Source organism: Eretmochelys imbricata, chromosome 1 (genome assembly GCF_965152235.1).
Source record: "Eretmochelys imbricata isolate rEreImb1 chromosome 1, rEreImb1.hap1, whole genome shotgun sequence".
Classification (NCBI taxonomy): Eukaryota; Metazoa; Chordata; order Testudines; family Cheloniidae; genus Eretmochelys; species Eretmochelys imbricata.
The window spans coordinates 159,214,723-159,235,981 of NC_135572.1; the positions used below are offsets into that span (position 1 = coordinate 159,214,723).

Sequence of the window (21,259 nt, forward strand, 5' to 3'; positions counted from 1 at the left end):
TGAGTGAGCAGAAGTGAACAGTATTGTGGGAAAAACGTAATATAATTTGGTCAACATAACATATACGTATTGGCTAACACTATTGTTCCAATGCATAGGAGATGAACTATTGCACCTTCATCTTCTGATATTACAGATGGTCTCGTTGATAATGTTGATATATTTTAATTTACTTTGCGGAAAAGAATAAACCTGAGTTTGGGGAATAAGAGTATGTTCTGTTGGATATCCTTTCCTGACTCCAGCACTTGCTTTGTGAAGTGGTTCACTCCAAGATGAGGGCCCACCCTGAAGCACCCCTCATGGGGTGAGGGAGGGATAAATCTGCTCAGACTTGAGAGCCCCAAAAGAAGCTTTTGGGGTTTGATACTTTTCCATAGACTCCCAGCATTGGTCTCAGGAAAGGCAGCAATGGCATCCTCCTAATGGGTAATCACTACACTGGAACCTGGAGGAGCAGCAGGTTCAAAGGGAACACCTGCCTAGACAAGGTAGTTCAGAAATTCTCACTGGAAGTAGGGTGGAACTTATTCCCTTGTCTAATGCCTCAGTGGCTGCTTTGTCTTCATGCTCCCCAAAGTGCTTACCAACAAAATATTTGGAAGACTATCAATGTTAGCCTGCAATTTTCTCATGTTTTTCTTCCTGTTTTGTTTTGTGCAGGCTGAAGATGGCCTCCCAGTTGAGCATGATCTTCATAATAAGAAACTGTAGCCAATATGAGGCTTTTGTATCCAAGTTTAGACTGAATGATGATCTTATTCTCCTTTCTGTGGGTTTGGCAGGACTAATCTCTCAGATGATATGACAATGCCCTTTACTAAGAAACTGAAGCAGGCCTAACAAGCAGAGTTATGAAGATCTTTTAGTCCTTAGGTATAGGTATGTCTTTATAGGGAATTCCCACTTCACCTTAATCACACCCTCATAAGCTAGGTGAGGAAGAATTATACCGCTCTTCAACTTTTCAAGGCTTTTTTTCCCCTTTGGTTTCATTTTCTAAAAATAGAAGCACCTATGAAGATAAACACCCCTTTGTGATTAATTCTGCATGCTTAGCTAAGAATCTGAGATATGTTGCTCAAAGTCCCATCTGTAGAGATTTCTCCTTCTCTTTAGAGGATCTAGAGGGGAGACTCTCTCCTGATTGTGAGCAATATCCTTCACCGGTCCCTCAGCCAAACCCCTGAGACCAAGGGGGAGGGAGTCTGTGAGGGGAGAGTGCATTACCAGGGAGATTGAAAGGACAGTCTGCAGGCATGTATCCCACATGTCTCCCTTAGGAAAATCATATCCACTTTATTGTTGCTTATGGAACCCCTGGAGGCTGGAAAAGGAGAGGAGGTAGGTCCATCTCACATGTAAGGAGATTTGAATTAGAGCTGGATGGGGAACTGTTTTCCTGTTCTGTGAAAAAATTTGAGATATCAAAAGATGTTTCAGTTGCAAATTAGGCTGAAATATCTAATTCCCAAAAAGAATTCCGGGGCAGGTCAAGTGAAACATTTTGTTTCTATAACTTCAAAATATCAAAACCAGAATGAAACCATTTTAATGTATTTTACTGTAGTTAGTTTAAATTACAAAAAAGTCATCTCTAACCAGAAAACTAGATTTTTTTTTCATTTAGAAAATGCCCAAATGGAACACTGACAATTTAAAAAAAAAATTTCAACATTCTTTTTTATTTGAAAAAATTGTCAAAACCAAGTCTTTCTTGCAAAAAGTTTTGGTTTCAATAAGTTGGTGCTTTTTGACTAAGTGTTTCCATCAAAAAATTCCCAACCAGCTCTAATCTGAATCATATCATTCCATACCTTGATGCTGGGTCTGGGCTGAGTGGGGGCTGACTGACCAAGAAGAATGGAGGGGTGAGCCAGAGCCATTGGAGAGAAATTACTCATTGGTATCAGAAAGGTTGCAGGCAACTTGTGGGAAGGGAGGATACTTTGTGGTCTTCTCGATCACCTGGGCATAGACCTGTCTGTGAGCAGGCGTTTCTTTCTTCCTGGTTGTGATGTGGGAGCCTTGCATTCCCTTGAAATTCAGGAGGTTCCAGTGAAACTTTCCTGCTTCATCTGCAAGTTGTGGGAACAGGGGTCCAATACCTGAGGCAGAGGCAGTGGGGACTTTGAACTTTACCCACAATGCTCTACAACACAGTCTTTGGTCTGGTCTCAGTGAAAGGAGCTTTGATGTGGCCTGCTCTACTGTCTTGGTGGGGACCTTGCCCTTAGGAGAGCTTGAAACTGGTTTCACGGTGGTCTGTTCCACTGTCTTAACCTGGACCTCACCAACAGACCAACTGGGAGCTGAGCTCCTGTGGCCTGCTGGATGTCTACCATTCTGAGGGGAGAGAAAGCCAAAGGAATGGGGAAAGTGTGTGTGTGTGGGGGGGTGTTGTTTGTCTGTTCTGGGTTTTTTTGAGTTTAGCAGTTTTGAGGAGAACAACCTTGAAGCCAATGATGGAGAAAAGAAACTACTGAGAGACATTTAGTTAAAATCTTTTTAAAAATCCTGTGAAAGCTCTGCTCCAAAGGGAGCCCTGGAGCCTGCTGTGTGTACTGCTTGGAGGCACAGAATTCTGGGGAGTTCTTCCTGAGGTGTGGTCCTAATCCCAGGCTCAGAGCCAAGACATGGTCCGCGTTTAGTTGGAGGATGGGGAACATCTACTGTGAAGACTGTCTGACATGGAAGGGACTGAGAACAGCTGGAATTCAAAAAGTAAGGAATAAAGTTGTGTTTCACACAGATAGGATTGTGCTTACCATGTTTATAATACTCTCCCATCCATGCAGAGTGTGGTACTAGGTCCAGGTACTCCTCCCGTATAGTCGGTGGAAATGCATCATTGCCCTGGCAATGGCCATGGCAGGTCAGCCTTCAATTTCAAGGATTCCATCTGTGTGGAGGATCCATCATCACCCCATGGTGGATTGTCACAGCAGCCCACTGTGTTTATGAGTAAGTATCTTATCTACTTACCTTGTGGATAGTTGCTTTCATGCAGGGGAAGGATAAAGGAAACAGAACGACAAATGACTTTGAAGAACAGTTCTGCACAGGAGCAAAGTGTTATCCTTATTTTACTTCCTCCAATGAAAGTATCTCACGTGTTACTGTATAAAGAGGGCACCTGTTGAAAAAATGCATACACTAATAATGGTCTAACTGTTGTGACATCAAAATCTGAGGTCACATCTGGGAAATTGGGCCTTATTTTCAGAGGATCTGAACACTCAATCTCCTTTGGATGTAAATGAGAACTGTGGGTGCACAGTACCTCTGAACAAATCAGGCCGTAGGCCAAAATTGCTAACCTGGGACACCTGAAATTAGGTATCAAATCAATCCTAAAATAAGTGGCCTGATTTTCTGAGATTCTGAACGTGCATGAAATCATGTTCTTCTGAACAGTGAGGTCATCTTTAGTAAGTTTGAAAAACCAAGCCTAAGTATTCATTTAGGTGCCTGACTTTAGGCACTCAAGTTTGAACATTTTGACCATATTGCATAAGACTTAATAATTTAGGAGGAATTTGTACCTGACGATTCTTATATTCACAATCTCCAAATTATTTTATGAGACCATTTTAGCTTGTCCAAAATCAGTTAATTGTAGGACTGCTTACAGTCTAGTGTGAAAACTGTAAATGGGTAAAGACTTGCTTAGATTTTTCTTCTTAGAGTAATATTAAACCTATTCTCCTTCCTTATGTGTAATGAGAATAGTCTCCCAATGAGAGATCTTGTTTGCATGCCAGCATCGGAAGGCTCCCATCCTTACTTCTAGGAACTCACAGGTTAAGGATTTGTGACTTGTTCAATATTTCACAGAGAATCCGTAGTAGAGCCAGGAACTGAACACACATCTCCTGAGCCCCCATCCAGCAATCTAGCTAACCCATGATTAGCATCACAGGCTAAATCCTAGAAGAGATTGGAATTACCGCATGCCCTGAAGATCAGCAGAAATGAATAGTGGTGAACTAGTGACAGAAGTGAGTTCCAGAATGCAGGTCTGTCCACTGAAAATGCCATGCTACTAGCCCTCTTAAATAAATCTAGTGACTATCTCAACCACTCTGGTGTCACACAGGGAGAGAGGTGGTTTTTCAAGTAGGCAGGATGCAAAACCACATAAGTCTTTATAGAGAAAATCAAGATCTTAAACTGCATCAAACTGATAGGGAGCCAGTGCAGCCTTTACAGCATTAGCGTAATTTGAGATATATATCTCTATATACACATACACATGTATGTGTACTCAGCTAGTCACTGGACGCAGACGTGCCGTCTTTCTAAGTTGCCGGGGATGTTCGACCCCGGCCACACCCCAGGCCCTGCCCCTACTCCACCCCTTCCCCCAAACCCCTGTCCTTTCCTACCCCTGCCCCACCTGCCTCTTCCCACCCCTGCTCCACCCAGCCTCATTCTGTCCCCTCCCCTGAGTGTGCCCCCCCTCGCTCCTTACCCTCCCTACAGGGCCTCCTGCACGCCGCTGAACAGCTGATCACAGCAGGCGGGAGGTGCTGGGGGGGGGGGAGGATTTGAATGGGGGGGTGCCAGTGGGTGCTCCAGAGCTGGAGCATGGAGTCAATGCCTATGACTGTATGTATGTTTATTTATGAAGTGACATTTAAAACGTGGCGGATATTAACAGATAGCTAGAAAAGTAGTGTAGAGTATAAATATTCCGAGTCCTATAACTATTAATTTTGCATGCAGGCGCAGTCGCCAATTTTAAAACTTGACATTTATAAAAGTTTTCTCCCTCCTGCCTCTTTGTTTCAGTTTGTACTTGCCTAGCTCATGGAGCGTGCAGGCGGGCTTTGTGACTCAACCAGACACTTCAGTTAATCCATATTCAGTGGAAAAAATTATATACCATAGAAATTATAAACCCAAAGCGATGGGGAATGATATTGCACTGATGAAGCTGGCAGCACCACTTGCTCTCAATGGTAATTTTTTCCCCTTTGTTTTTTTCTCTTTTTTTAAATTAAAAGCGTGGGGTAATTTCTAGTGATACAGACCAGAAAAGCTTCTGAAGCACAGATGGGCTTGAATCAGAACACTGGGGAGAAACCCTGGCTCCTCTGGAAGTCAGTGCAAAACTCCTGTCACCTTCAATGGGGAACCCGCAATGAGTTTTGGGGCAGTTCAGATCCAATCCACATTCAAACATTGCAGCTCAGGCGTATGTCTATAATGGGCCTTATAACAAGAACCCCGAGCCAGACTTCTGGAGAAATTCTGATTTGGATCCAAACTGGATCTGAACTTTGAAGGGCAGACTCCTGTCTACTTCAAAGCAGTTGCAAAGCAGAGCTGTCTGCTCATACTTTATCATCTCATATGCTATGACTCAATGCACATTGAAATTAAGGGAGAAAGTCCCACTGATTTCAGTGGGTTTTGGGTCAGGCTCACAGTACAGATGGACTAGTCCCAAAATATCTAACATTAGGAGATATCCTGTACTTAATCTATCGAATTCACATGGAAATGAATATCATTAAAAGACACAAACTAGTCTTTAAAATATTTCCAGTCCATTTATATACTACTTACAGTGGTCACCATTTTAACACATGAATATCAAAGATATGTGGGCTGCTGGAAATCACACAGAGAGAGGAAGCTACTTATCTGAAACATTTATTCTTATTCTTCCAAACTAGTTTTTCCATCCCTGGTAGAAATGAGCTAGCCTCTCACCCTTCCAGCTCACAGGTGAGACTAAAGTGTGAAGTTTATGCTGCCTGTGCCCCTGCTAATTTCCCTGTGCCCGGCCTGCCTGTGCCCCCGCTAATGTCTGTGAATATATGGAGGTGGGCAGTGCCCGAGCCTTTGAATCTGGCACCTTTCAAGAGTATTAACATTTCAAATAAAAGTCGAGACAATTAAAATAAAGTGATGCATTTAAATTAAAAACAAAACAAACATCACTCTAACTTTCAGATCAGGATGCCAACTTCAACTGACATGGCTGGTGAACCAAAATACAGAACCATTGGTAAAAAGAGCATCGTGCTGTTTTCAAATACTCTATAAATATCTCCCCAAAGATGATGCCTTTCTTCATGGGGGTAGTTCTACAAATGTTGTCGCTTCTCAGCTCCATATTTTCTAGTTCCCCAATTGGCTCTTCTTTAGAAACCATATCTACTCTGCTGTTAAATAAAAATTAAGCTTCAGGTTTTTTTCAAAATCTCAACTACTGTATTTAAAAAAAAAGTTTAGGATAGTATCAAGATTATAAGCATTCTGCAGTACATGACCATCTCCGAAATGTATTCACAATATGATCAGAACAGCTGGAATGTATCTAAAGGGAACTTGGAAGGCTACACACTTGTGGCCGGATGCTTTGCACAGAGACAAATTCAAGCTGGAGAACTGAACTGTTTGTGAGCCCCTGAATGCTACTAGTATTTGTGCGATGAAAACTTTCCTTTCTTACTGCCAGTTTCTTTAAACACGTCGCGATCTGCAGCTGCAGATATACAGTGATACCACACTCACTGGTAAAGTGCATCAAATAAATCGCACAACATTCAATGCCCCAAATCCTAAGCCTATATATTCAGCTGACTGAAGAAAGATAAAAGCACTTGCAGAGCCCCGACAGTCTAGTCAGTAGAGGGCAGTGGTGTGCTCCCATGACTTATACATAGGTTACTAAATATGTACTTTAGCAAGTAAAATGGTATATACTGTTTTTAGATGCAGTTTTGGATTTTGCGTGTGGGAGGAGACTATTCTATTTTTTAGATGGATTGATTTTCATTACATGTTTACCTCGAGGCAAACCTTGAAGCCCTTACTCAGGCATAAAACTCTCATTGAGGTAAAGACTGAGTGATAGTTAAAAAAAACAACCTTCCAGATCTGGCATTATAGCAGCTTTAGAGCGGTTCCTATCAAATACACATTTAGTGCAGCTACAGCTTTTCTGAAGTTACACTTTCTTGTTTTAAACATTTCAAGACATATCCCCAGTGAGCGTAAATTGATTTACGCTAGCTGAGGCTCTGACTCAATTATTTTATATGTAATAATAATAGTACTTAAATAGCACTTTTCATCAGTAGATCTCAAAGCATTTTACCAAGGAGATCAGAATCAGATATATGGAATAATACACATATGAATACAAGTACCACCTTACCCCCATGTAGGTCTTCCTCTGCATGTTTTAAGAGCAATTGTGTTTTTTTTTAAATAGGCCTGATAGAACCAATTTGTCTGCCTAATTTTGGTGAACATTTTCCAGAAGGGAAAATGTGCTGGATATCAGGATGGGGAGCCACAGAAGAAGGAGGTGGGTATTTTTAATGTCCACTGTAAATGATATGCACTAAAAAAAGTCATGTGGAATAAGTACAGTGTTTGGCAGTTGCAGTTACAGCATTAAATCGTCAGAAAAATCTGGAAAGCAAAGCTATTCCTAAATATAGGAATAATTTAGGGTCAAATTCACCCCTGTGCAGCGGGTCCAAAAAAAGCAGATGCACCACTTAAAGCCTCAAAGTAGGGCTATGCACAGGGCTAAATTTCGTCTCTACCAAATACCACCCAGAGTATTATTAATTTACCTAATTTGATTGGTTTCTTTGTTTCTAACCTCAAGTAGAGGAAGTATAGCATGATTTCAAGGATCCAATGTACATTGTCTACATTGATGTACTTTAGAGCTGGCTGGATAACAAAGAAAACATGTGTAACAAGAGTTCACTTTACTCTGAATCATGGGGGTCATCACATTCATCAACCACTGGATGAATCACTCCATGAAAGTGAACGTTTTTGAATACTCACACTGGAAGGGCACTTACCGTTCATTAGTCACCTCTTTAAAACGTTTCAATAATTCAGTCAGAGAGCAGAAACACTATGGGACCTAGGTAAAGCCAAGGCGAGAGGTGCCTTCAGAAAATCAAAGGAAGAGAGAGAGGCAACCAACCATACAACGTGAACAGCAAACAGTCAAAGCATAGTTTGTGAGCAACACCTATTGTGGAAACCATTTATCCAAACAATTTGGTCAATAGTTACAAATTATGAATATACTCAAAGAAAATTAGGCTTATTTTCAAATAATCTGCCAACTAAACAGAGGGCTGAATTAACAAGTATTGTTTGTAATGAATAGTTTGACTAGCTCTAAAGTTCTTTATATCACCATCAGCTGTCAAGTTTGTAGAACTACATAATGCATAACTTTCACAGCTATATGCTGTGGCTCATTAGTGGGTAATGTAGGCAAGTGGCAGGATGTCTAGATTTCCTGTTTGCGTATTATCATGTTAAGCTTAAACCATATTCTTTTATCCTTGTCTTGCTAATTCTTCATATCCTTAAACTTTTGTTCTTTACTATAGGACATTGGTTTCAAGGAAATAATAGCACTGTAAAAACTGTAGGACTTTAAAAAGAAGAGCATTATTTATGTTTTTAAACAGGTGATACTTCAGAGACCATGAATTTTGCTGGTGTTCCTTTGATTTCTAATAAGGTTTGCAACCACAGGGACGTCTATGGGGGAATCATAACCTCTTCAATGCTTTGTGCAGGTTTTTTAAAGGGAGGTGTGGACACCTGCCAGGTATGGAAGTTTCTTAACTACAATTGTATTGGTTAACACTGGTTGTAAAAATAAGAGTAATACCTTATCAGGAGACAACTCCCTGCCTTTTTCTCAGGAAATATTTGCAGATTTTTATTATGTGTGTATACGAGATACTGTGACTGTTTGCATTCAGAAAGTATGGCTCCCTTCCTTCTTTTAATCTGTGTACTTTACCAGCTAGAGCAGAAGGTAAATTTACAGTTCTAAAGAAAAATGTACTTAAGATATTTTCAAACTTTTCTGATGTGCTTAAGCACGGTGCCATCCACTCTGTGCCCTGCTCACAACCACTGGCAAGGTGAAGAGTTCTCACTTAAAACAGCTCATAAGAGCTGCAAGGTGCAGAAACTCCATGGTTAACATACAGCAACAAGAGCCTTTCACTTTGCTGACTGACTCAAGTGAGAAATGGAAATGTGTAAATCTGGAAGAGAACTAGATTTGGAAAAACTAAAACTAGATAACTCAGAGGATTGGTAATGAACTATGGAGTGTTTCACAATATCTATAAATCACAAATACAAATACAAATCTTAAATACAAAAAAGAAGCTTACAAGAAGTGGAAGATTGGACAAATGACCAGGGATGAGTATAAAAATATTGCTCGGGCTTCAAAGAGTGAAATCAGGAAGGCCAAATCACACCTGGAGTTGCAGCTAGCAAGAGATGTTAAGAGTAACAAGAAGGGTTTCTTCAGGTATGTTAGCAACAAGAAGAAAGTCAAGGAAAGTGTGGGCCCCTTACTGAATGAGGGAGGCAACCTAATGACAGAGGATGTGGAAAAAGCTAATGTACTCAATGCTTTCTTTGCCTCTGTCTTCACGAACAATGTCAGCTCCCAGACTGCTGCACTGGGCAGCATAGCATGGGGAGAAGGTGACCAGCCCTCTGTGGAGAAAGAAGTGGTTTGGGAGTATTTAGAAAAGCTGGACAAGCACAAGTCCATGGGGCCGGATGCATTGCATCTGCAAGTACTAAAGGAGTTGGCGGCTGTGATTGCAGAGCCATTGGCCATTATCTTTGAAAACTCATGGTAATCGGGGGAGATCCCAGATGACTGGAAAAAGGCTAATGTAATGCCCATCTTTAAAAAAGGGAAGAAGGAGGATCCCGGTAACTCAGGCCAGTCAGCCTCACCTCAGTCCCTGGAAAAATCATGGAGCAGGTCCTCAAGGAATCAATTCTGAAGCACTTAGAGGAGAGGAAAGTGATCAGGAACAGTCAGCATGGATTCACGAAGGGCAAGTCATTCCTGACTAATCTAATTGCCTTCTATGACGAGATAACTGGCTCTGTGGATGAAGGGAAAGCAGTGGACGTGTTGTTCCTTGACTTCAGCAAAGCTTTTGACACGGTCTCCCACAGTATTCTTGCCAGCAAGTTAAAGAAGTATGGGCTGGATGAATGGACTATAAGGTGGATAGAAAGCTGGCTAGATTGTCGGGCTCAACGGGTAGTGATCAATGGCTCCATGTCTAGTTGGCAGCCGGTATCAAGTGGAGTGCCCCAAGGGTCGGTCCGCGGGCCGGTTTTGTTCAATATCTTCATAAATGATCTGGAGGATGGTGTGGTTTGCACTCTCAGCAAGTTTGCAGATGACACTAAACTGGGAGGAGTGGTAGATACGCTGGAGGGTAGGGATAGGATACAGAGGGACCTAGACAAATTGGAGGATTGGGCCAAAAGAAATCTGATGAGGTTCAACAAGGACAAGGTGCATCCAATGCACCGCTACAGACTAGGGACCGAATGGCTCGGCAGCAGTTCTGCAGAAAAGGACCTAGGGGTTACAGTGGACGAGAAGTTGAATATGAGTCAACAGTGTGCCCTTTTTGCCAAGAAGGCCAATGGTATTTTGGGATGTATAAGTAGGGGCATTGCCAGCAGATCGAGGGACGTGATCGTTCCCCTCTATTCGACATTGGTGAGGTCTCATCTGGTGTCCAGTTTTGGGCCCCACACTACAAGAAGGATGTGGAAAAATTGGAAAGAGTCCAGCGGAGGGCAACAAAAATTATTAGGGGACTGGAACACATGACTTATGAGGAGAGGCTGAGGGAACTGGGGATGTTTAGTCTTCAGAAGAGAAGAATGAGGGGGGATTTGATAGCTGCTTTCAACTACCTGAAAGGGGGTTCCAAAGAGGATGGCTCTAGACTATTCTCAGTGGTAGCAGATAACAGAACAAGGAGTAATGGTCTCAAGTTACAGTGGGGGAGATTTAGGTTGGATATTAGGAAAAACTTTTTCACTACGAGGGTGGTGAAACACTGGAATGCATTACCTAGGGAGGTGGTGGAATCTCCTTTCCTAGAAGTTTTTAAGGTCAGGCTTGACAAAGCCCTGTCTGGGATGATTTAGTCGGGGATCGGTCCTGCTTTGAGCAGGGGGTTGGACTAGATGACCTCCTGAGGTCCCTTCCAACCCTGATATTCTAAGATTCTATGATTCTATGATCACTGTCTCAAATCCAGCCCAGATTAGTGATCAAAAGTCATTAATTATTTGTTTTATGGTAGCACCCACAAAACCAATGAATTACAAAGTGTCTTTACCAAAGAGTGCCACTATGTGGCCAGTGATCATAGGGTTACCAAAAGCTTTGTTGGCACAGTAAGATCACCAGTGGTGGACATAAACTGAATATCCAGCCAGGCCATCTTAAGGACCTAGCTAGAGTTTGACCTGGATGGCCCTTCATCTGCAAGGAGGCTACATCCCTTTGGGATTTGTCCTAGTGATGATGGTGAGCTCCCACAATATACTAGTGTGTGCTGTCTAAATATAGAGAAATACTAGTAATACTGCTCTGCCCTAAGAAGCTCACAAATGAAGGGCAAGGGAGAGGGATAAAATGTACCAGTTTACTAGCCCTGCTGTTTGCATTGAATATTCATGTTTGGAAGTGGCCTCCCCTGACATAAAGAGTTCCCTCTGGAACTGCTGACAGTGTTGAGTTAAATAGAAAGAGGGATGGGCTTAATAGATATGGGATAGTTAGAATGCCTTCAAGTATTGTCATAATTGTCAAACCATGGACATACTAGTAGTACTGTCGATCAGGAATTTGACTAGTCACATCTATTATTCTGTGTTCATACAGTTAATGGCAGAATGGGGCTTCAATCTTGGTTAGTTCCTAGACGTGACCATAATAAACAAAGGAAATGCTACCCTGAGAAGCGGTACTTCAGAGTCACGGGGTCAGGCAGCCCTGGTTGGCAGGTGTAGCAATGCAACTTCATGGATGGCATTTCCAGTAGTGAATCATTCGTGATGGGTTCTCTTGCGCCTCAGCATACCCACATGTAAATTGATATTTGTGGATTTCCCATGAACAGTTAGGAAAAGCAGATACCCAATCCCTGTGTAACTCTAAGTAGACTCTTTATCCATCTATCCCAAAGAATCTTCAAGTAATTTTTGTTCCAACCTGATAAAGACCCCAATTTGGGGATTTAAATTCAGGGCTTCTACTTCTCAAACCATTAAACAGTGAGAAAATCATGGGCCGATAGTGACCCACATCAAAACAAAACATTTCAACATTTCAGCGTTCCCAGATAGAAATGTTTTAGTTTGGCTTGTTGAACTGACCCAAAATACTTTGTTTCAAGTCATTTCAACATTAAACTACATTTCCCTATTATGGTGCATTTTCTTATGGGAGTTGTAGTTCAAGTTGCCAGATGCCTCCATTCTTCTCCATGGGCAAAGCTCCCTGGCCTGACTACATTTCTCATGCGACTCCCATTATGCACCATGCCACTCAGTGAGAACACTGTTGCATCATAGGAGATGTGGTCCAGTCAGGGAGGTCAGCCCATAGGACAGAATGGGGGCCTGAATGACAATTCCCATGAGGCAACGCATCACAGTAGGGAAATGCAGTTTAATGTTGAACTGACTCTAAATGAAGATTGTTCAACATTGGGTTTGTTCAACAACTCTTGAACCAACCAAAAACTAAATATGTCATTTTGCTTTTCCTAATGAAAACTTTCAACAAAATACAAAATTTCCACAGGAAAATTTTGATTTCATGGAAACTGTATTTTCTGTGAGAAAATCATTCCCATGGAAGATTCCCTACCAGCTCTAACACCTACTACATCTTTGCACATATGAATGAGAAATGACAGATAACACTTTTTCACAGCAAAGAGGGATGTAATTTCACGTGTACTTGTCTACCCTATAGAAAAGCCACTTGTCTGTGAAAATCAAAGTCCCTGTAGTGTATGTTTTTCATAAGATTCAGAAGGGAGAGGAATTAAGAAACTCTTTTAACCAGCCTTATTTGTTATACTCCAAAATAAATAGCTCCTCTAATTGTTTCTTTTTTGGAGATGCTATTTGTTTTATTTCTTTGGTCCTTCAGGGAGATAGCGGGGGACCCTTAGCCTGTAAAGATATGAACACCTGGAAGCTGGTAGGAACTACCAGCTTTGGGATGGGCTGTGCAGAAGTAAATAAACCAGGAGTCTACAGCCGTACCACCTCATTTCTTGACTGGATACATGAACAAATGGAGGTTTGTTTTTCCCCTCCCATCTTTTGTCTGATAATCAGATTTTGCTCTTACTTCAAGCAGGTCCATTGGTTAGAATGAGAGGACTCCAACAATGCCTATACAAGCAGGGCAGCTACCTTACTGGGGCAGTCAACATTTTAGTTGTGTCTGGGAGACACAAAGAGAAAGGAGGGGATGACCACTTAGGATGACTACCAGGCAATTGCTAGTGGTAGCCGATGATGTGATGTTTTATTTCTCAAAAAAAAAAAAGCTTTAGCAATAAAGTATATATTTCACTTTTATAATTTCTTACAATGTGGATTACCAGTTTCTGGACTTTGTTTAAATCTGAGATCATTGTGCCCAGGGATTGGTTGATATATTATTGGTGGGGGTGATAGCACTGCCTACGGTTAAGGTTGCCCAACACTCTCCATGATAAGACCCTGTTTTTCAGTCATTTATAACTTTGCCAATCTCTGATTGCCTGAGTTGAAATTATCCATGCTGGGTGTCTGCCTCAGGCCGAATTTTTTGGAACGTTTGAGCCAAAATAGTTCAACCACTTCCAAGAACAAAGCTAGGGGGGAAAATGATTGTTTTGCTCAAGTTAAAAAATTTTGGTGACCTTTTCTTTGAACTGCCCGATCACCCCCATGCTTTAGAGAAGGAACTTGAAATTTGCAGGGGGGTGGCCTCTGTGTCAGGGATATGTCTTTTACTATCCTTATGAAATTCTGCCCAAATTTGGCCAAATCATAGTTTAGCTTTAGAAAAATCACAGTGCACACGTGCTGAATAGAGACCTCAGATTTTAGCAGCTAAATTCCCACAGTCCATCTGCACTGACCATGCTATAGCTGTACAGTGGGCTGTACTGGGCACCAAAAACCTCAACGCTTGAGAGTGGATAGCTTGTCTCTCCTGTGCTCTCAGTGACCCCCCCCTTTCATCGATTCATCCAATCCATTCTCCTAAGGGCTCCCGTTTGAATGCGGGATCATCAAGCTTTAGCCACCTACCTTGTCCCTGGCCTGGGAGAGAAGTGCTACAGCCCTGATGGCAGATGGTGGATTCTACATACACCACGGGATCCAATGATACAGCAATTTCATAAAATCAACCAGAATTAATAAGTTGCACATAGATTCCCCAAGTTGTCACACAGATGATACCCTTAAAGAGCTAAACAGGGCAAGGCTGGAAGCCGTGCACTGTCTAGGGATGTGGCATTTGCATGTACATTCCGTTTTATAATGCAAAACTTCATTTAGACACAGTCAAACTTGGTCTCAGACTTCTAGAAGCACACAAAGGCTTTGCTAAACCTCTGTCTGCTGTAGTCATAATGAAATTACTTTTTATAACCCTATAATACCTGAGGAAAGTCAGTTGGTGATGTTTAATAAGGTATTTTCTCAACATTCAGACGAGGTTTTCCACCCCACACCCTCACCCCTATTAATGACATATCCCAATGGGGAGGAAATGAAACCACGTTAGGCCTTGTCAGAATGTAACTGATCTATTATTAACCTGAATGAGTTACACCCTGAGGAATATTACACATTGCCAATTAAACTTGAATTAGTGAGATGTGTCCCCACCCCAGCAATAAAACCAAAACCCTGCCTAGTACCTAGTACCAACCACCTGCACCCATACACAGTACTTCCATCAGCCCGACTAATGTGCCTTTCAGCCTCCTCATACAGTACCAGTGCTCCCACACTTATCCTCAGTTGTTCTGTCCCCCACCTTCAGTCCCCAGCAAGGCTGAGAACTTCTGGATTAAAGCATTCAAAAATATCAATGAGATTTGGTGAGCAGAAAGGTGTTTCTTCTGATTCTCAGTAAATAGAATGGGAGCTAGTCTGTACCTTCTTTCAGTGCAGGGCATATTTTTCTGAAGAGTTCTTACTACAATCTAGAATTAGAGGTAATTTCAGCAGTCATTTACTGTGCTATATGGATTAAAGAAATCATGTGACTTTAGAATCATTTCATGAAGCAGTAAGAGGAATATTTTAAAAGATGCAAACATGTTTTTTATTTTCAGAGAGAAGAACTGCGAACCTGAAGATAGCACTGATTCACTAAACTTTTGAAACTTGATTTCAAATTCCTGCTCCACAGAATCATGTACCCCATCCCATGGACTCTTATATAGTATTTTATATTAACAGCAATTACTTTCTATCATCTCTTCATTGGTACTCAGAAATTACTGTATTTAACAAAAAAGAACAATGGTCTCTTCTGGTTGCATTCAGCCCCTTTCAGCTGTGAAAGGCAAGTAGGATTTGGGATGATGTGCATGTATGCTTTTTGGCACCTACATGTCTCATGTAAAGAAAAGACAGCAAGAAGACTGATAATACAGAGTGCTACAGGAATTAAAAATTGACTTGGGTGGTACTAGATAAAAATTGCAGAGCAGGAAATTCAAATCAGTGGCTATTTTTATACTTCCTTTCCAGGGATCAGAGTACAAGAAGTTTATTCTTCTCCTAGATCTGTGCACATTCAAGCTACATACTCCAATACACAGCTATCGTCAGATTTCTTTGTTAACTAAATTGACAGAAAGAAATATTTGGTGATTTTTCAAGTATGCTCCATTCTCCATTATTAAGAGAGATCTAGCCCAGATCCACTTGTATTTTGCTGAAAACATACCTTAGTTTGACTCAGATATTTCACGGTGTTGTAAATGATTGGCTCTGAAATCGGCAAAATGGAATTTTGCACATAAATTCAGAGACCGCCTTGAAGATAGTTTAGCAGAGTCTCCTTTGTTGCTTTTTGATGGATTATTAAATTAAACACACATGTTGCTACAACTAAAACATGCCATAGAGCACGATAGCACAGCATGGTGTAGAACCACAGAAATATCTGGCCGGAAGAGACCTTGAGAGATTATCTGGTTCAGCTCCCTGCACTGAGGTAGGACCAAGTAAACCCAAACCATCTATGACTATCTATAAATATATCCAGTGTTTCAAAATTACACAAGAAGCCCACAAAATCTCTCTCCAGAGAGAGCAGTAGGTTTTGTATTGTTTGTGCACCTTACCCAAAAATAGCATTCTGCTTGAATCAGTCTCACGAAGATAACCAGCTTATGAGGGGGAAAGGCATATAAAGTGCTGCTGTGGTTTCCTGACTTACGAGCTGTTAAACAGCTGCCTCTTGTGGTTATGTTACAAAATACCCAGTATTTTATACCCGTTCTTTGTAAAATTATAGCAAACTAAGTATTTCTTATTTTAGAAAGCACTTGTGGGGGGCTGGATAGCTCAAGTAGTTGATAAGGGTATACAGAAGTTTTAGTCACTGATTCAAAGCTGGTCCAACCTAATACCACCATTGGATGGCTGACTGCAGGACGATATATTTGTAATGAGGTCTGGACTCAGGCAAGTTGCCAGCAGATAGTTATCCACATCACAAAAACCCTTCCTGGCCATCTCAGCAGAGAGCAAAAGGATGAAATCGGAATTATGCTGTCACCTGTGGAGATCGGGTCAAAGTTGAGAGACAATGGCAAACCAATGTGAGAGATTTCAGAGTAACAGCCGTGTTAGTCTGTATTTTCAAAAAGAAAAGGAGTACTTGTGGCACCTTAGAGACTAACCAATTTATTTGAGCATGAGCTTTCGTGAGCTACAGCTCACTTCATCAGATGCATACCGTGGAAACTGCAGCAGACTTTATATATACACACAGAATATGAAACAATACCTCCTCCCACCCCAGGACAGTGGGGTGGGAGGAGGTATTGTTTCATATTCTCTGTGTATATATAAAGTCTGCTGCAGTTTCCACGGTATGCATCTGATGAAGTGAGCTGTAGCTCACGAAAGCTCATGCTCAAATAAATTGGTTAGTCTCTAAGGTGCCACAAGTACTCCTTTTCTTTCAATGTGAGAGAGTTTGAACTGTCACTGCCCATATTGTGCTGTGGATACACCGAATACTTTGGTTTCAAAGATGGCTATTCTAGTAACTTTCACCAGGACTAAATGTTCATAAAAGAAAACTAAAGACTGCATTTAGTTACAAAGAATAATAAATTATTCAATTAAAATATATTAAGTGTCAGAATAACAACAACAGTAAGCTGCCATTTTGATACTTAGTGGCAAATTAGGACAGAAAGAATTCAGACCTCATTGTGAATCAGAGTTTCAAAGTTACTTTATGGTTTAATTGTTTATTAATTTCTCATTTGGTTATTCTAATAGATCTAATCAGTCTCATGTATTATTAAAATGGCAAACACCAAGAGACATACCAGTACCATTCACCGAACTGAGACAGTGATGTATTTCTAGAAACTGCTTTGAAATTCCTTTTAAACTATTCTTATTTCCTAAGTAAGATTATATAATAAATAATCACTGCAGTTTTCCATTAAATGAAAACATATATATATTAATGCAAAGTTCAGGTGACAATCCTTTCAAGAAAAAGTGATATGCAAAGATGAAAGAAATTCTCCACAAGGTAATTGAATTTCTAGTCTCTACATGTGCAGTTTTGCAGTTGTGGTTAAAGTCTAATTTGCAGGATGATTTTAGGACCATATTGTATATGTGTAAAACATCTAAATACCATACTGGCATGTTTTCAGTTCTTGCCTCTGGCCGTGACTTCTATTCTTTTCATCCAATGGCTATTTTAAAAATATGCACAACCCTTCCCCGCCTTCATCAGTTTAATAAGGTTTTCTCTATAATTCCCTGGTAAGTGACTCAGTGTTTGAAAATCTTTGTACTATAGACGTGTATATTTGTTACATTATTAAACAAGCTGATTAAACAGCTTGAAAATTGCTAACTCACAATTGAAAGAACTGGGATTGACACAGGATTACATTATAGTCAAAAGGAAAAGGAGTCCTCCTTTTCTTTTTGCGGATAGAGACTAACACGGCTGCTACTCTGAAACCTGTCATTACGGTCAAATTATCCCTTAGATATATGACACACTTGGTGTGACATACTATGTGCAAGGATACACAGACAGCAACACCTTAAAAAAAAAGGCTACAGTCTCAGCAAACTGATTAGTGGTTTTAGAGTTAAATGTGCAGCATGTTTTGAAAAATCCTTCACCATCATCAGTGGATGGCAGGAGAGGACCACAGACTTCATTAAACCAAAGGAGGCAAGGTTAAAAAATGTACTACCATGATCTGGTAATTATAAAATGGAAAATTGTACTTGCCTTTGGCCAATCAAGAATTCATTTTTTTCGCTTAAGATATTCAAAGGAAAATGAGATACATGTTTGATTCTTTTTTAGGTGAATGAATGACAGCTGTTGTTTCTCTTTGTTTTGAATTACTTCTCACTTCTCTAGTTCTGTATCAGTCTAAGAACATAGACGCAAGAACTGCATAGTGAATTTTTTAAAAAGGGCAGAGAAGCCTCAACCAACCCTTTTAAAGGCCTCTAGGGAACTGAAACTGACCTGAATAACAAGTGAGTGCAACAGGGGAGTAGTTTGAACTCCTATACCCCATGCGCCTCACCACAAACCTATAGGATTTAACTGTTGTGTTGCTGACCAATGCCTCAGAGCAGCATTTGGGTGTAGTCTAACCATCAAGGGATATGCTGTGTCTGATTCCTCTATTAAAAGCCTACCTTCTGCGGGTACATCTTTGGAAGCATTTCACAATATGTATATTGGCTTTCTTCTTTTCAACAAAGAGCCGGCACGTAGCAAGGGAAGCAGTATCTCATTTACATGTAACTGAAATCTGAGATTTCACACAGTACAGGAAGATGCAAGCCAAATTTGTCTGTTTAACTTTCGGGTAGGTACAAGGTAGCCATAAGGCATGCTTACCTCGAGTGTACCTTGACTTTGATCTCAAGAGTCGCATCCAATATTTAACTTTAATCTCCATTTTCATGTAATCTAGGCTGAGTTGTTGCTGTGATTTTTTTATGTTTGCTTTGTCTTTTTTGCAGTTTTCATGTCTGTTGGACACTAGTCTCGGTGATGGAATGAAAATTCACCTTTGTCAATTTGGAAACCAGCTGGCAAGTGACTTTAATCGTTATGCTGCCAAACCTCATATAGGGGAGGTAAAATACAACCTCACAGATTGCTCAGAAAAATGGTGATCTGCCCTAGGGCCAGATCCAAATCTCACTGAAGTCAGTGGAAAAGCTCTTACTGATTTAAAAGGGAGCTGGATTTGAACCCTAGTCTTTATTTTCAGAAGTGCTTTGGAAATGTATCAAAGTCTTAGACACACAAAGTTTTTATGAATCAACAGCAAAATGAACAGTTAATTCAAGGCTACTTACTATCTGCTTTTACAAGACACATATTACGTATGCCTTCAGTGTTTAATACATTCACACAGCGAAAATAACTTTAAAAGAAAATTAGGAGGTTTTGAAAATAGGCCATTGAAGCAAGTTAATTATAGGAAAGGAGTAAACAAGTCTTAACTAGGTGCAGTTTTGTAATATCTGGCGTCTGATTCTGCTACATGTACTTATGTCGCGTATCACACTCCCTGACTGGATCCCTTGCAGAGTACGGTACAGCTCACTGTGAGTGGAGAATGATCAGTCCCTAGCTGCTCTGAGGCAGTGGTGGCACTTTACATTGAACTTAGAATTTGCTTGTGTGTGTATGATGGTAGCACCCAAAGGCCACCGTGGAGACTCGGGCCCCATTGTGCTAGGTGCTGTGCAAATATATCATCCATGGAGAACTTACGGTGTAAAGATGAGATGCAACACATGAATATGAAAATAGGAGGGTAACAGTAACAATGTCTTGCAGTTACACGGGCTCACAGTACAAATGACTTGAAGGGTTTGATCATTTAAATTTGTAAAAATTCCCCCATAACAACATAATTCCCCCCTGCCCCAAATTCGTCAAGCCCCCTCCCTCCCTCCCAAGATCCCTTTATTCCCTTGTTTCTCAGCCAGTTGACTCTGGGATTGCAGCCTATTTTCTTTGTAGTTATTCATGTTTTTTCTCCCTTTCAATGCAAACCATCTTCCAACTTCCCTTTACTTATGATGTCTTTAAACAACAGCTTATCCCCAAAACTCCCTCAGATGAAATATGTGTGTGCAGAGGGGCTAAGCCTCTCCACCTGGGCTGTCTTTCCCATGAGGTGCTGGAGGCCTTTGGAGCCCTAAGGTTCCTCTCCCCCTCTCAGAGATAGCAGTCAGTCCTTGCAGGGTTCAGGTGCAAGGGGGCATAAAGTCCCTTGACCTGTTATGGCACATATGCTCTGATGTTACTGTGATCCAGTTGCCATGGGGCTGTTAGGATTAAGCCCCCTTCTCAGCTTTCGCCCACTTCCCCCATGTAGGGTGACCACCTTTTCAAAAGACAAAAGCAGGATGCATGCAGGAGCCCTGTCCCGCTCTATGACCCCAGCCCCCGCTCCTCCTCTTCCCTGAGCTGCCCGAGGAGCCCAGACTGCTGTGGGGAGCCCCAGGCCTTCCACCTGTCCGGGGCAGGGGGGCAGAGGGCCTCAGCGCAGCCCCTGGCCCATGTCCCCCCCCTTGGGGTGAAGTGCCCAGGGCAGGTGGAAAGTCTGGGGCTTCCAACAGTGGCCCAGGCTCCCTGGGGGCTTTCACCACAGCCCAGCTCCGGCTTCTGGCCTGGCCAGGGGGTGGAGCCTTGGGCGGGAGAGGAGGAGCAGGGCCCCATGGCGAGCGAGGGCTAAGGCCCACCTCAGCCCCTGCCACCAGGAATAGGCTGGTACCAGCCCTGAGCCTCGGGCATGCTCAGAGTGGCGCTGTAGGGAATCCGGGACAAATACTGTTCTGGAATCATTCGGCCCAGGACCGGGACTTGAACTCTGCATTTTGGGACTGTCCCACCCAATTCAGGATGGGTGGTCACCCTACTCCCAACCAACATTCATATCTGGCCTTCCTGCCACAGCCAAATGGTGGCTGCAATATGTTACAGACTCCCCAAATGAGTGACACTCAAAATATTATTCATTCAGGAAACTTAAAACACTGTTTTGCTTCCTTGACGCAAACAGCTCTTTCTATAACCTCAGTTTTTAGATACCAGATCTGTGTGGAACGTAGGTAACTTTAG

At 41.6% G+C, this 21,259-nt stretch overlaps 1 protein-coding gene across 1 annotated transcript in view; it reads left to right on the top strand.

Annotated features, from left to right (window-relative positions):
* TMPRSS3 (transmembrane serine protease 3) overlaps window positions 1-19,296 on the top strand; it is a 36,292-nt gene extending 16,996 nt beyond the window's left edge. The window contains exons 9-14 of the mRNA XM_077812973.1: window positions 2,799-2,964; window positions 4,795-4,964; window positions 7,232-7,327; window positions 8,469-8,611; window positions 13,019-13,171; window positions 19,141-19,296. Of these exons, the coding sequence (XP_077669099.1) occupies window positions 2,799-2,964; window positions 4,795-4,964; window positions 7,232-7,327; window positions 8,469-8,611; window positions 13,019-13,171; window positions 19,141-19,296 (884 nt within the window). The remainder of the gene's footprint in view (window positions 1-2,798; window positions 2,965-4,794; window positions 4,965-7,231; window positions 7,328-8,468; window positions 8,612-13,018; window positions 13,172-19,140) is intronic.
* Window positions 19,297-21,259: the final 1,963 nt, after the last annotated feature.